This window comes from Cryptomeria japonica, chromosome 5, assembly GCF_030272615.1.
Source record: "Cryptomeria japonica chromosome 5, Sugi_1.0, whole genome shotgun sequence".
NCBI lineage: Eukaryota > Viridiplantae > Streptophyta > Pinopsida > Cupressales > Cupressaceae > Cryptomeria > Cryptomeria japonica.
Genome location: NC_081409.1, coordinates 902,367,570 through 902,380,673, shown reverse-complemented (window position 1 = coordinate 902,380,673; position 13,104 = coordinate 902,367,570). Strand labels below are relative to the sequence as shown.

Here is a 13,104-nt window from a genome sequence, read left to right as displayed (position 1 = left end):
AATCTCCGCCAGGCCTGCTGGCCACCGCTCCGCCACAAGGCTACCGCCCTGCCACCCGTGCGCCACCAGAGCTCCGCTCCCTGGCCACCGGACCACCCACAAGCCACCAGACTCCCTTTTTTGGCTTTTTCAAGGGGGCTTTGGTTTTTTGGCCCTATCTTGGGCATACAGAGTCATTTTTTCGAAAACGAATAGGCATCGGGAAGTTGGTTCCGAGGCGGACCTCATGGTGTTGGTATATTTTTTTCAATTTTGCTGTTTGACTATGTATTTTTGTAGTCAAAGTGAGGTCTCTTTTTTGCACTCCGAGAGACGTAGAATGAGCATCCGAACTCCATTTTTCAAAAACTTTATATTTTTGGAAAGCTTGTGTTGTGTACTTTCTAGAAAAATGGGTTTGATTTCCAGATTCTACTCCATGCATGTTTTATTCAATTTTTTTCTTTTCAGCACACTAGTGGATATCGTGGTTATTTCAGGTCCTGGGATCTCTTTTCTGAGTAGGGTGTCTCTGTTTTGATTCTCATTTCTATTTCCAGTCTTCTTATCATTGTAGCTTGTAATTATGAAAACGTACTGAGATAAAGTGCCATCATGCATTGTTTACTTGGAATCTTGCATATCTTGTGTCTTGTTGTACATGCACTATTGATCAAGTGCCATGAGGGGGTTGATGTTTGCCTGTTGTTTGCCATCTTCCTTTTTCAAGTGAGTGTTCCTTCCACAACATTCACCTCAGGATGATGTGTCTCAGCACCTTTGATGTTCTTGGTTCTTCGTCATACAGTTGTTTTTTGGCTATCCTTTTCAGTGTTCCTATCCCTCTCCCACTTCTGCATTATGGGGAGGTTTATCCTGTTGGTTCTAATGCTTCTATGGTTCAATTGATTAGCTCTTCAGGCTTTGGTTTCTCATGCCATCTACATCTTCGATTTCAGTTGTTTTTGCCTTGTTTGCCTCCTGATTCGAGTAGTGTCATTTGAGGGCACTCATGTAGATTACAGTCTTCTCTACCTGGTCATGTTCTAGTTCAATGGATGTTCTTCAAATTAGCAGTTATTCTTCGACAAAGTTTGCAGGGTCTTCATGCTTAAGTGATATTTTTTCCATCTCTTTTTGGAGTAGAGTTTTGTTCCCATGTGGTTTTCTCTATTTCTCTAGTTCATAGAGATTTCATTGTATTTGGGTACCTAATCAGGCCTTGTTGCCGGGACCCATCTTTATTGCTTTCAGTAGCTATTCTAGGTTTTAGCTTCTCCCTAAGTCTAGCTTAAGGGGGGGTGTTAGAGTATTCGGGTATTTACTTGATTAATTAAACATTCTTTGTTTAATTATTTAAGTTCCCTTTATCTCTTTTACACTTAAGCTAACTTTAGGTACATATAATTAATTATTATGTGCAAACCTAGGTTTTCCCTTTTTAGGGTTTCTTGACCTATTAAAGGTTAAGTTCTTTCTTTTCATTGTAAGAATCACATTACATATTTTTGTGAATATTGAGCTCTCTCTTTTTGAGCATATTCTCTGTGTTTTGTATGTTCTTCAAATTTTGCTTCATTGCTTCTCCTTGTAACAGATTATTCGGCTTGCAGAAGATCTTCAAGCTCCTGTGGTGTTGTATTTTCTCAACTCCTATAGTAACATGGCAAACCGTCATAAAATTCATGATGAAATAATAATTGAAACATAATTGAAGATTCCTTGATGTAGCTTATTTCTCCTTAGACTCGAATCTACTCTTGAATTGAAATGATATTAATGAGAGATGATGAAATAAGTTAGGAGGGATGTCTTATATAGGGATCTCAATGTAAAATCACCTTTTTGAAGACTTAGAATTATCATTTTTTGCATCGAGGATAGTTTTAGAAATAACAAGTCTGGCATATTATCCTCCCAAAATTTTAGCCAAAAAGTGTCGAATAAGGTCACCCCAATCAAAATTGTCTTAACACTTTAGACCTAAATTTTTAGGGATGCAAGATAATAGGATCTTTCTACTAGAAATATAATTTATATGAAAATATGTAATATTTAGACATGGAAAAATGTGCATTGAACCTTGAAATGAAATAAGATATAAAGGTCATGATTAAAATAAGGGCCCAAATAATAAAGTGTTGATGTATGAAAGCTTCTTGTATCATTCCATGATATGTGAGTGAGGTTTGAATTAAGTAATAAAGGGATATCTTAGCTTGGGTTGCACAAATTTTCTCAACAAGATCACACTCCTTACCAACATGTTGTGAAATATGAAAGGGGGGGGGGGGAGGAAGAAGAGGTTGCGGAGGGAGAAGAACATTAGAATTTTTCTTGTTGTATTGAGTATTATATGTGTGATATACTACATGGTAATTAGGTGGGTGATTCACTCTACCTTTAACAACAATGACTAGTTTATTTTTACATTGAAGGACATCTTAACAAAGGTGGACAACAATTTTACGCTTCTCATAACCAGCAACATGATTGACTTGATCCTTGTTAGATTATTTATCTATTGGAGCTTCATGTTTAAGAGAGAGAGAACATTGTTAGTGATATCTTCACTTACACCAAAATTTCTTCATGAATAAGATCAATTTTGGGAGAAGCAAAAATCGTCAGTGGTTCATCTATAGAGGGAAGGTCATTGAAATGAGAAGAAACTAAATCTTTATTAAGGGGATTGTCAATCATATCATCCTCTTTTACCACAATAGAATCCTCTTGCACAAAGGTAATCTCATGCCGAGGAGACACATATTAGGAGAATAATCGACATCATTCCTCAATGATTGATTCCAAAGAGAGATATCAGTGAGATAAGTTCTAAGAATATCTTCTTGCACTAAAATGACCTCATTGGGGAGATAATCTTTAGGAGACATGTACGGTGATATAAAAGAGGCTAAAGCAACATCACATGCATCAAACTTATTCAATATAGTACTACTAGGAAAAACACAATGCAAAGACAAGTGAATTGAAGGTTGATGTTTTATCTTAAAATTGATGGCAACATGAAAAGATTTTTAAATGCCCTTTTTTTTGTCTATGATGTCTAATCCAATGGAACAAGCAATGAAATGAAACAAAAATTACTTTCTAACATAGGCAATTAATAAACCAATTAATGCAAGTATATAAAGTAAGAAACACATGTAAACGAATTATGCAATGCAAGTACATAACTAACGGATGAATATGTCTAAATTTGAAAAATGTGTGCAATAATTAGATCTAAAAGTAAGAATAAAAATATGCAAGTGTAAGACATGTTTGGTTGACCAAAATGTAATGTATAGAAATAGGGTTCACTAACTTATGCATGCAAACTGGGACCAAGACCTACTTCAAAATCATGTCCGGTTCACCAAAATGTAATGTATAGAAATGGGATTCACTAATTTATGCATGCAAACTAGGAACAAGACCTATTTCAGAATTATTACATTATACAGAGAATGAACTCAAGATATTTAACTTCAATTTTCTTAGGAAGAGGGTTGAATTCATATTGGATTCCACTCCTTTTGATTGAGTTAAAATTGAGCAATTGAAAGGACATGCTCGAATTAGGGCTAGAAGGTACAAAATTAACAATTGACAACATAAAAAGTAAATGTGGAACTGATTATCACAAAACAAAATTAGATTTGCAAAGGAGATATAGATAGGAACATCTGCTTTAAATTTGACTTAAAACTAAGAGCACAAAGGTGCCCAAAACAACCTTCAATTCTAACTAATGAATTCATACACATTGATCTAGATTTGGGCCTACAAGATACTACATTGGCACCATATCAAATTTTATCCTAACCTAATATGAGAGGAGAATGGTGCCATGAGAGCCCTTGTCTAGGACAATGATACCTAGAATGCCTTTGTCTTGGTGTTTGTGGGTGAACTTTTGAGATATGGCCTCTCTAAAAATTTTGAGTGCATGATGATCTTATGTCTTTGCTATAGACCTATAGAAGAACCTAAATATGCACACAAAAGAAAAAAGACTATGTTCAGCTGATAAGGGTTTGCTTATGCCAAACCTTGGGTTTGGAATGAACCCTATGGATGAATTAAAATTGAAACCTAGATGAAATACTTGAGTTGAAATGATTGTCTGAATTGATTATACCTTCAACGAGTGATGCAATGCTCCTAGGACAAGTCGTCCATGTGTTGATGCAATAACATGATAAAACATCAAAATATTCATCATTAAATCATAATTGAAACATAATTGAAGATTCCTTCATGTAGCTTGTTGCTCCTTACACTTAGATTTGCTCTTGAATTGAAATGATAATAATGAAATGATGAAATGAGTTATAAGGTAAGTCTTATATAGGGATCTCAAAGTAAAAACACCTTTGGATGACTTGGAATTATCATTTTTCACATTGGGGATTGTTTTCAGAATGGTAATACTAACATATTATTCTCACAAAATTTTAGCCAAAAAGTGTCAAACAAGGTCATCGCGACCGAAATTTCCTCGACACTTAGGTCTAAATTTCTAGGAATGCAAGATAATAGGGTCTTGATACTCGAAATATACTAAAATGAGTGCTAGGAGAGTTTGAAATTGGACACCCTAAATAAAGATGTACAATTTATGATGCTAAATGTTATACAAAGTTTACATATGCTCAATCTCTTGCAATCTTAAGTCAAACACAAAGAGATTAGATAAATAAAATCAAGAAAAAAGATTCAAAAGTAGTGTTTATCATCCAATAGATAATACATGATTTTTTTCCCCCACAAATAGCTCCAACTACAAAACAAGAACAAGATTTGTTGTAGAATCAATATTAGGAAACCTAGAAAGTGAAAACAATGAAAATTTATATTTTTTAAAGAGATGTTTAAAATGTATCCATAGAAGAATCTGAACCATAAGTAAAATGCAATTTTTCATTATTATGAAATAAACAGGTTTTGAAGGGACCCGAAACCCTTTAACAAAGAACTACATCAAAAAGCTACATAAAGATAAACAGTTCCATTGCAACTCTAAAGACGACAAGAAACTAATACAAAACCAAAAACTAGGAAAGAGACAACAAAAGGATAGAAACTAGTACAAGTTCTTAAGGGCCTTAGTGGCCTCTGTTTCTAGCTGAGTCATGTTCAGTGCAATCTTCTCCATCTCCTAAATGTCCCGATTAGCAGATTTGTTCTCCAGGTTACCCCTTGTTCTCTTGCACGGTCCCACTGTATCCTTAATCTTTTTATCCAGCACCTCCACATCCATTGTAGCACCTTCCTAGTGGTTCGCTTCCATCTTTCCAACCATGGTATTTATACTCTCAGTCGAGCTCTTAACCAGTTTGTGATTGAAGGTAACTAGAGATATCAAGTTTTCATTAACTTTTCAAGATTTGTTTTCCATCTTACTTAGTCTTCCTTTCTTGAGTTTTTCCTCCAACTGAGAAATCATGTAGTCATAATCTTTCTTCATATCACTAACTGTACCCATAGTCTTCTAAATTGAATCCACCATTGCCTTTCTCTGATCTATCATCCACTGTTCATTAGTTTGAGAGTCTTGTTTATTGCTAATAGCCCTCATTTTCACATTGATATCTTTAATTTCATGAAAGGCCCATTTAAACATCCTAAAATTATCAACTTTTGTATCATGGGCTATAGCCATAACATCATCAGGATTCTCCATTTCCATATTGAGGAAAGGGGAATCGGCATTGAGCTCTTTCAGGAAGGGGGGTAGACCACTTTGGCTCGACACCTAGACAGATTTGTTTGGGAGTGACTGATGAGATGATAGGGAATCAGAATGTGATGTGCACACGAGATGATCTACCTCATTTATCTTGGTGGCTACTCTTCGAAGAAGACCCAGAATCAGAGTCTGAAGCTTCCAAATCTATGTTCCATTCTTCTTCATTTGAGGAAAGATTGATACATGATCCCCTTCCTCATAATCACTCAAAGCTTTAGGAACCCTAGCAGAGGGGGAGGGTAGGGCTTTTATATATTCATGAATGAGGAAAAGAAAACCACCATGCAAAATAGGGGAATTCTTTTTTTTGTGGTCCTTTATGCTAGCATTAAATTGAAGCCATCGGATAGAAGGGTAAATAAATTTTCTCTTTATGCCTAAAATAATTAAGAAACACAAAATGATGCCTATAGGCCCTAGTAATCTATCATCTAGGGTTACATACTTCATCAAAACCACCAAAATAAAGCACTAAATGGATTTGATGTTACCCATATCATAGCTGCTTTTGTCGACTTTCGCAAGCTTAGCCCTCTCCTTCTTGTTTCTGAGAAATTTCTTGATCGCAACATCCACTATTTTCTTGTCCCTATAAAACTTCGCCCCTTCCATAGAAAGACCCGTGACTTCAATAATAAGTTTCCCATCAATCTCGACCATTATGCCTTCAGTTTTAATTTTTCCATCCTTAAAACCCTTAGCAAATTTCTTAGTCATATTTGCATGGGAACTGTGTAATCTTTCGATGAAGGGAGTGAGCCCTCCCTGATCTAGAATGCACCAAATTGTTTTATTTTTCTTGAGGTCTTCACAATTTAAGGGCTCCACCCTCTTCCCTTCTCTGCCCATGGTTTCAATACTAAAAATATTGAGCAAGGTTGAATAGTTGCTGGGCAAGCTAGAAAGAACCCAAAAAGTGTGTGACCCAAGCATGAGTAATGCCAAAATGACACAATTAATAATTGGAATGTGAGCCATCAAAAGAGGGTATTTTGTGATCATTTCAAATATGTCTCCCTTGGGCCAAATCATATAACATTAAGGCCTTTATTTCAGCCGAAAGCTTATCTCCTAGCTCCCATACTTTTTCATCATTGCTACTAACTCCAAGTTTACCAAAGTAATCGACCAACCCGTTGGCTTCTTGATAGGCATGAGAAATATTATGGTTTTGGAAACTTTTTAGTGGCTACAACCTCAACAAGGTGGTTTGTCTGACATCCCAAGGGGAAGTGCCACTGCTGGCAACAACCTTAGTTAAAATGTGAATTGTTTAAGTTTTTATGACTTTTATTTTAAATTATAGGTTTTTTCCTATCAAAATAAACAGTTTTTTTCCACTTCTTTTTAAATCAATCTTTAAATTTTATTTCAATTTAAATAACACATTTTGAATTTTGACTTGTAGAAGTGACTCATCTTAAATCACACTAATAAATAGAAATGTGATTTAGATGAATGACTTAAACAAATCCTATGCTTTATGTTTAATGAAGTGCCTTTCAAATTGAAATGAATTTCTTTTTTAATTTATAAATAGCAATGAAATTATACATTTAAAATAATATTAATAGATGAGAATAAGATTTCAAATGAATTACCTTAACAAATTTTATGTGTTAGGTTTGATGTAATGCAATCCAAATTGAATTGAAAGAATTTTTCATTTTACAAAAATAGTGTTGAAAGTATACACTAACCTAAAATCTTAATGGGTGAAGAATTGCACCGAGTTGCCACGTCAAGGGGCACATTGGAAAGTATGTGCCGGTTAAAAACAGCCACCAAGAAGCTTTTGGGTATATTTCTTCCTATTTATAAAGATTTTGATTTGTACTCAACTCTCCTGCAATATACAGAAGACCTAGAAAATATGGGCATCAAATCAAGCAAAATCTCACACCTTACAAAGGGGTTACGTATTCTGATGGTGGGTCTTGATGCTTCTGGTAAATCCACAATTCTATATAACCTAAAACTAGGGGAAGTTATTCGAACCATTCCCACGGTGGGATTTAATTCGGAAACAGTGAAGCACAAAAACGTTGAGTTGGTTGTGTGTGATGTTGGGGGCCAAGAAAGTATGAGGCCACTGTGGAGACACTACATTGGGGATTCCAAGGGACTTATATACGTGGTGGATAGCGATGACAAGGAACGTATTGCAGAGGCAAGAGATTTGTTGCACGCTCTTCTCAAAGAGGAGGCATTGCGAGATGCTGCTCTTCTTGTGTTTGCCAACAAGAATGATTTTCCCAATGCAATGAGTGTTGCAGAGACAAGTGAGAAGCTTGAATTGCACCGTTTGCCTCGCCACCATTGGCATGTTGAGAGCTCCTGTGCTACTTCTGGTGAAGGTCTCTATAAAGGCCTGGATTGGCTTTGTAAAATGATATGTAGATAGGGTGTACTTAACTAGTTTTTATGTAAAAAATGTCTAGACGTAAAAATGACCATATTCTTAAATGAATATTTTATGTTCATTTATCTATTTAATTAAATCTAATTTAATTGAATCACCCACATTCTTCTATTTAAATTAAGTAAATTACTCAATTTATTTAAATTAAATTCACTAGACTTCTTTTTACCCTTTAATGAATAAATCATTTTATTCAACTAAATCTCTTCTATCTACTTTTAATTAAATTCAAATTTACTTAAATGAGTTTACCCTAAATTGAATAAATCTAATTTATTCAATTGCAACCAAGTTGAATTAAATTAACTCTATTTCAATTAAATCCTATTATCTTTCCACCCACTTGCATTTTTCTACATCTCCCACTTGCATCCTAAAACCTATTCCTAATTTCTTCTAGAATCCATCTAATCCTAATTAATTAACCCAAACCCATCCATTATCCCTTTTCCCTAAATTTGAAGAGGTCACTTCTCAAATTTGGAGTAAAGTCTTTAAAATGCATTAAAGTCTTTATCCATTCAACAAGCTAACTTGTTGAAAGCCCCCAAATTTGGAAGGACTCTTACAAATTTGTCCCCAAAGTCTTCATAACCATTAATGGTTAACTCAAACCTTCTTACATGGTTAAAGAATTTCCATTAACTCAACCTTCATCTAACCCAAGGGTCTCATCAAGCATTTATTGCTTTGACCATAGTTATTCTTAAACCTTTGCACAAGAGTTTATCCTTTGGGTAAAAGCTTTATCCAATGGATAATCTTAACTTAACCTTAACTCTTAACCCCTAGGGTAACCATGAGGTCTTCTCAAGCATTTAATGCTTCTTACATCTCCTCTCAACCAATCTTATGTTGACAATTGTCACCATTTCATTGGTGCCAATTGCAAACATGGATTCCCAACTTTCAAACTCAACCCTTGATTAAACCTTTCAATACTGGCCATCCATTGCCCTAATTTTGCTATAAATAGAGCTCTTATTCCTCCATTTAATCATCCAAGTTTGTAGTATCATACTTATGCTCAAATACATTCAAGCTTTCATATACCATTTATGCTCATCATTTAGCCTCTCTTTAAAATAGAAATTAATCTAATATGCATTTTAGAGTATTTCTATTATCATTAGCTTAAATCATTAACTAATATAGTATGCTAGGATAGTTTGTTTACTAACCTTGTCATCTTGTAGTTAGTTTATTGCATTTCTAGAATCATGCATAGCTTAAGATGCATCTCATATTAAAATCAACAAAAGCATGCTTCGTTCTTGCATTTGTCATCCCTAAACCATTTTGCTCAGTGATCTGAGAGCAAAAACATTGGTTTGAGGGACCGTGCAAGATAGAGAACCATGGAACCATCCTTGGGAAGCCGAGTCATGCTTCATGACTCCATAGCTTGCACCAAGAAGTCTTATGGGTGTGTGAGCAAGCCTCCATAGAGCTTCATTTTTTGCATATTGAGTTCTATCGACTCGCTTTTCCCGTATACATTTATAGCGCCCACCATGGGGCATTACCCCATATATCAAATCATTTTTTTTATTTAACCTCTTTTGCAGGTACACAGGAAAAATGAATTAGCACATTGAGTTAACTGTTTAGCGCATCCGATTAATAGCCTAGCACATTTGGTTCACTGTTCAGTGCGTCAGGTCCATCATCTAGCACACAAAGTCCATGTATTAGCGCATCAGAATACTAATTTTTCCTGTAGGTTTCGGCACGGGAGAAAAACAGAGAAGCATCCCTAGAACATAGAGTAGCACATCCCTAAGACAGTATAACACATCACAGATTTATCTTAGCGCATTACTGTGATTTTTTAGTGTGTACAATTTGTTCTACAATTTGTTCTGTAGCACATCATAGACAGAAATAAGAAAAACAAAAATTGTAACTGAAAGTTAGAAATTAGACTTGTAGAAGTCCACCGAGGTATCTATCTAGTTATTTTGCAGGTTTCTAACAAACTTTATTGTATATGGGAGCTTCGTCTTAGGATCAAGATAGTTAGATTTTTACTAACTTACCTATGTTAGTTTAAAATTTGATTTTCTTTTCTTAAAATTGAACTCACCTTGTTTTTAGGCTATAAAAAGAACCACTACTAGAAATTTTTTTGCTTTCATAGGAGAAAACCTTTATTTTAGGCTCTAAAAAGAACAACAAAAACTTTTCTTTTTGCAAACATAGCTCTAAAAAAAAAAGAACCTCACCATCCTTTGGTGTATAAAAGGATTCATTTTTAAAATTTTGCAAAGGAAAGAACCTCACTTATGAAGTTTTGTTCAAAATCAAAAGGAGGGAAGTTATTCCCTTTTTTCGATTTTCTTTTGTTGACCACATCGATAATTTTGCTTTGTTGACCAGATTCTTTCACTAGATTAAATAATCATTGCTTTGAGAAACTAAAAGGAACACCATGTTTTTCTTGGAGCAACATCTCCAAGTAGAGGTTAGTAAATCACTGAATTGAAGTCTTAAAAAGAACTTTGATTGCCTTGTACTGAAAGTGGAAGGTATATGCTCTCCTCTTAATTGGGTGATCAAAAAGCCAGACCTCTCTTAAAAAGTTTTCTTTCTTTCAAGCATTTACATCCTTTAGCAGGCCTACCTTCCCGAGGAGTTGAAATCAAATTTTAAAGCCGTTTATGGCCGGTGTGAAGGGAACGACCTAAGTGGGAAACGACTTTGACGCCAAGTATTCCAACCCACTATAATCAAAAGTGAAAAGTGACGAAAGTCTTTTTCAACAGTTGTGTGCAGCGATTAGCTTTTCCCCAGTATCCTTGAGATACGTAAAGCCTTTGTTCTAAAGGTTGGGAAGCCTCCTGAGGGAGTTTATCACTGATGGTCGAATAGGAAGCCTGATTACAAGCCATAGAAATAGAAACTTTGAATCGATTCAGTAACCAAACATTTATAACATCATAGTACAAGGGTGGGGAAGAATCCGCCCCCAAGATTACTCACCATATATCTCCCAAGATAACAACTCAACTATGAAGCAATTCACTTTGAGTTAATTTCTGGCAAAAGGCAAAAAAATGGGCGCCCTCTAGGGGGTGACATGGCTGTTTGAGCTGACAGAGTATCAAGACTAGTGGTCTATGGTGTTATTTATGACCTTTGAATAAAGAGTCTTTTTGAAATGTGTTATTCGTATCCAAACCTGTTAAAACATTGGGGATTTGAACACATCCTCATAGAACATACACTTTTTGTTAGATTAGGCAAAATGGTTGTACTTTTTGTGTTGTGCTTACATTTAATACTTCAGAAAATCATCCATCTAAAATGAAAAACTCACAATCAAAACCAAAAATTAAAAAAAAAACCAACCAAAGAAAAAAAAAATAGGGAAAATTAGCGCATGGGGACAACTCCTTAGCGCATAGGGTATTTCTGTTAGCGCATCAAACCATCCAGTTAGCACGTCTGTTCCAAATAGTTGCATTTTATCCCAAGTCCAAAATAGTGTTAAAACATTTAGCGCATCAGAAAAATAGTCTAGCGTGTGGAAGCATCAGCTTAGCGCGTAGGAGCCAAAATTTAGCACATCAGGTTTAAAATTTAGTGCGTCACAGACCCAGATTAGCACATAACTTTTCAAATAGACAGAAAACAAATTTTGAATAGTAAAAACTTTGGCACGTGTCTGGGGGCAGCCTAGCGCATGTGGTCATTCTTTTAGCGCGTGGAGTAATTTTGGTAGCACATTTCATCCCTGTTCTAGCACATGACTAAAAACATATAGACAGGGGGCAAAATAGTGAGAAATTTTAAAAAATTTGAAAACATTTTCAGAAGCCTCTTTTCATCAGCATCAATTCTCATCAAAGCGGAGTAGTGAAAACAAGACTTTAAAAGCTATTTCTTGAGCCAAATTTGTGTCAAAACAAACGTTGTAAAAATCCAAAACTAATCGCACAGTAAAACATATCTATCCTATCATAATCCGGAAACCTCATCATAAGTATCAACTGAATCTTTTACCATTTTACAGATTTCATCTCAAAAACACTTGTTTTAAACAATATCAGGTTGTCAAATCAAGTCTCCATATTGGGAGCCTTTTTATCCATATCATTTGGCACACTTTGTCGTGAAGGGGAATCTAAACCTTCATTTTGATAGAGTAAGACTTGAAATTTTCAAAACAAGATCAACTGAATCCAAACAAATCAAAAGACACCATTGATCACTCATGCATGACTAATCCCCATATTCTGAGAAGAAAGAACTTTTACCATAACATCATGTTGAAGAAACAACAACCTAGTTTTTCCAAATTCATCAAGAGAAATAAGTTTTTATACATCAATCATCAACTCTTCAAATCTCATCAAGTATTCCTTCATCACGTCAATCGTTATATCCAAAATAAATCCAACGAATTTGACAAAGAGCCTTTAAAGAGTAGGGCATATTGTTAAAAGTCCACTTTTAATCAAATCATAAACCGTGGAGGAAGGATCAATCCGGCATTCTTACCCGATGAGTGTATCACTTATAACACACCCCGGCCAGAACCTCCAACCCCCGAGCACCACATTGAAGAGGATTTTGTCCCCTTCATCACTGAAAGCTTCTACTAAAATGTCTATTACTCGCTCTCAACAAAACCAACAAAGCAAGACACACGCAGAGTCTAGTATGAATCGAAGGTTGTCAAATCCTTTTGAGGGTCCACACCTAGAGGATACTGAAATTTCTGAAGTGCTTCTTCAGGAATGTCAAGAAAATGCTTCATTCCAAAAGCTTGTAGAAAGACTCATAGAAAATGACAAAGAAAAATATTTGCTCATGCTCACAAGTAAAGGAGTAAAACTCCCTGAGAACCTTGACGCAGATGTGTTTAGGACACACCCTTAGCATTACGAATATCAAGAACGACAACGAGAAACGGAAATCCGAGACCCTGAACAAAACATCCCGG

At 35.3% G+C, this 13,104-nt stretch overlaps 1 protein-coding gene across 5 annotated transcripts; it reads left to right on the top strand.

The window, feature by feature from the left end:
* Nucleotides 1-339: 339 nt before the first annotated feature.
* On the top strand, nucleotides 340-8,138 carry LOC131034657 (ADP-ribosylation factor 1-like). 5 transcript variants are annotated; one of them, XM_057966227.1, is made up of 2 exons: nucleotides 340-369; nucleotides 7,647-8,138. In XM_057966227.1, exon 2 carries the CDS (start codon nucleotides 7,662-7,664, stop codon nucleotides 8,136-8,138), a length of 477 nt encoding a protein of 158 aa, XP_057822210.1. In that variant the 5' UTR covers nucleotides 340-369; nucleotides 7,647-7,661. The 5 variants fall into 5 exon arrangements, with proteins under 5 accessions (XP_057822210.1, XP_057822209.1, XP_059077824.1 ...); XM_057966226.1 differs by lacking the exon at nucleotides 340-369 and adding an exon at nucleotides 4,418-4,450; XM_059221841.1 differs by lacking the exon at nucleotides 340-369 and adding an exon at nucleotides 4,497-4,540 and having other exon boundaries at nucleotides 7,643-8,138.
* Nucleotides 8,139-13,104: the final 4,966 nt, after the last annotated feature.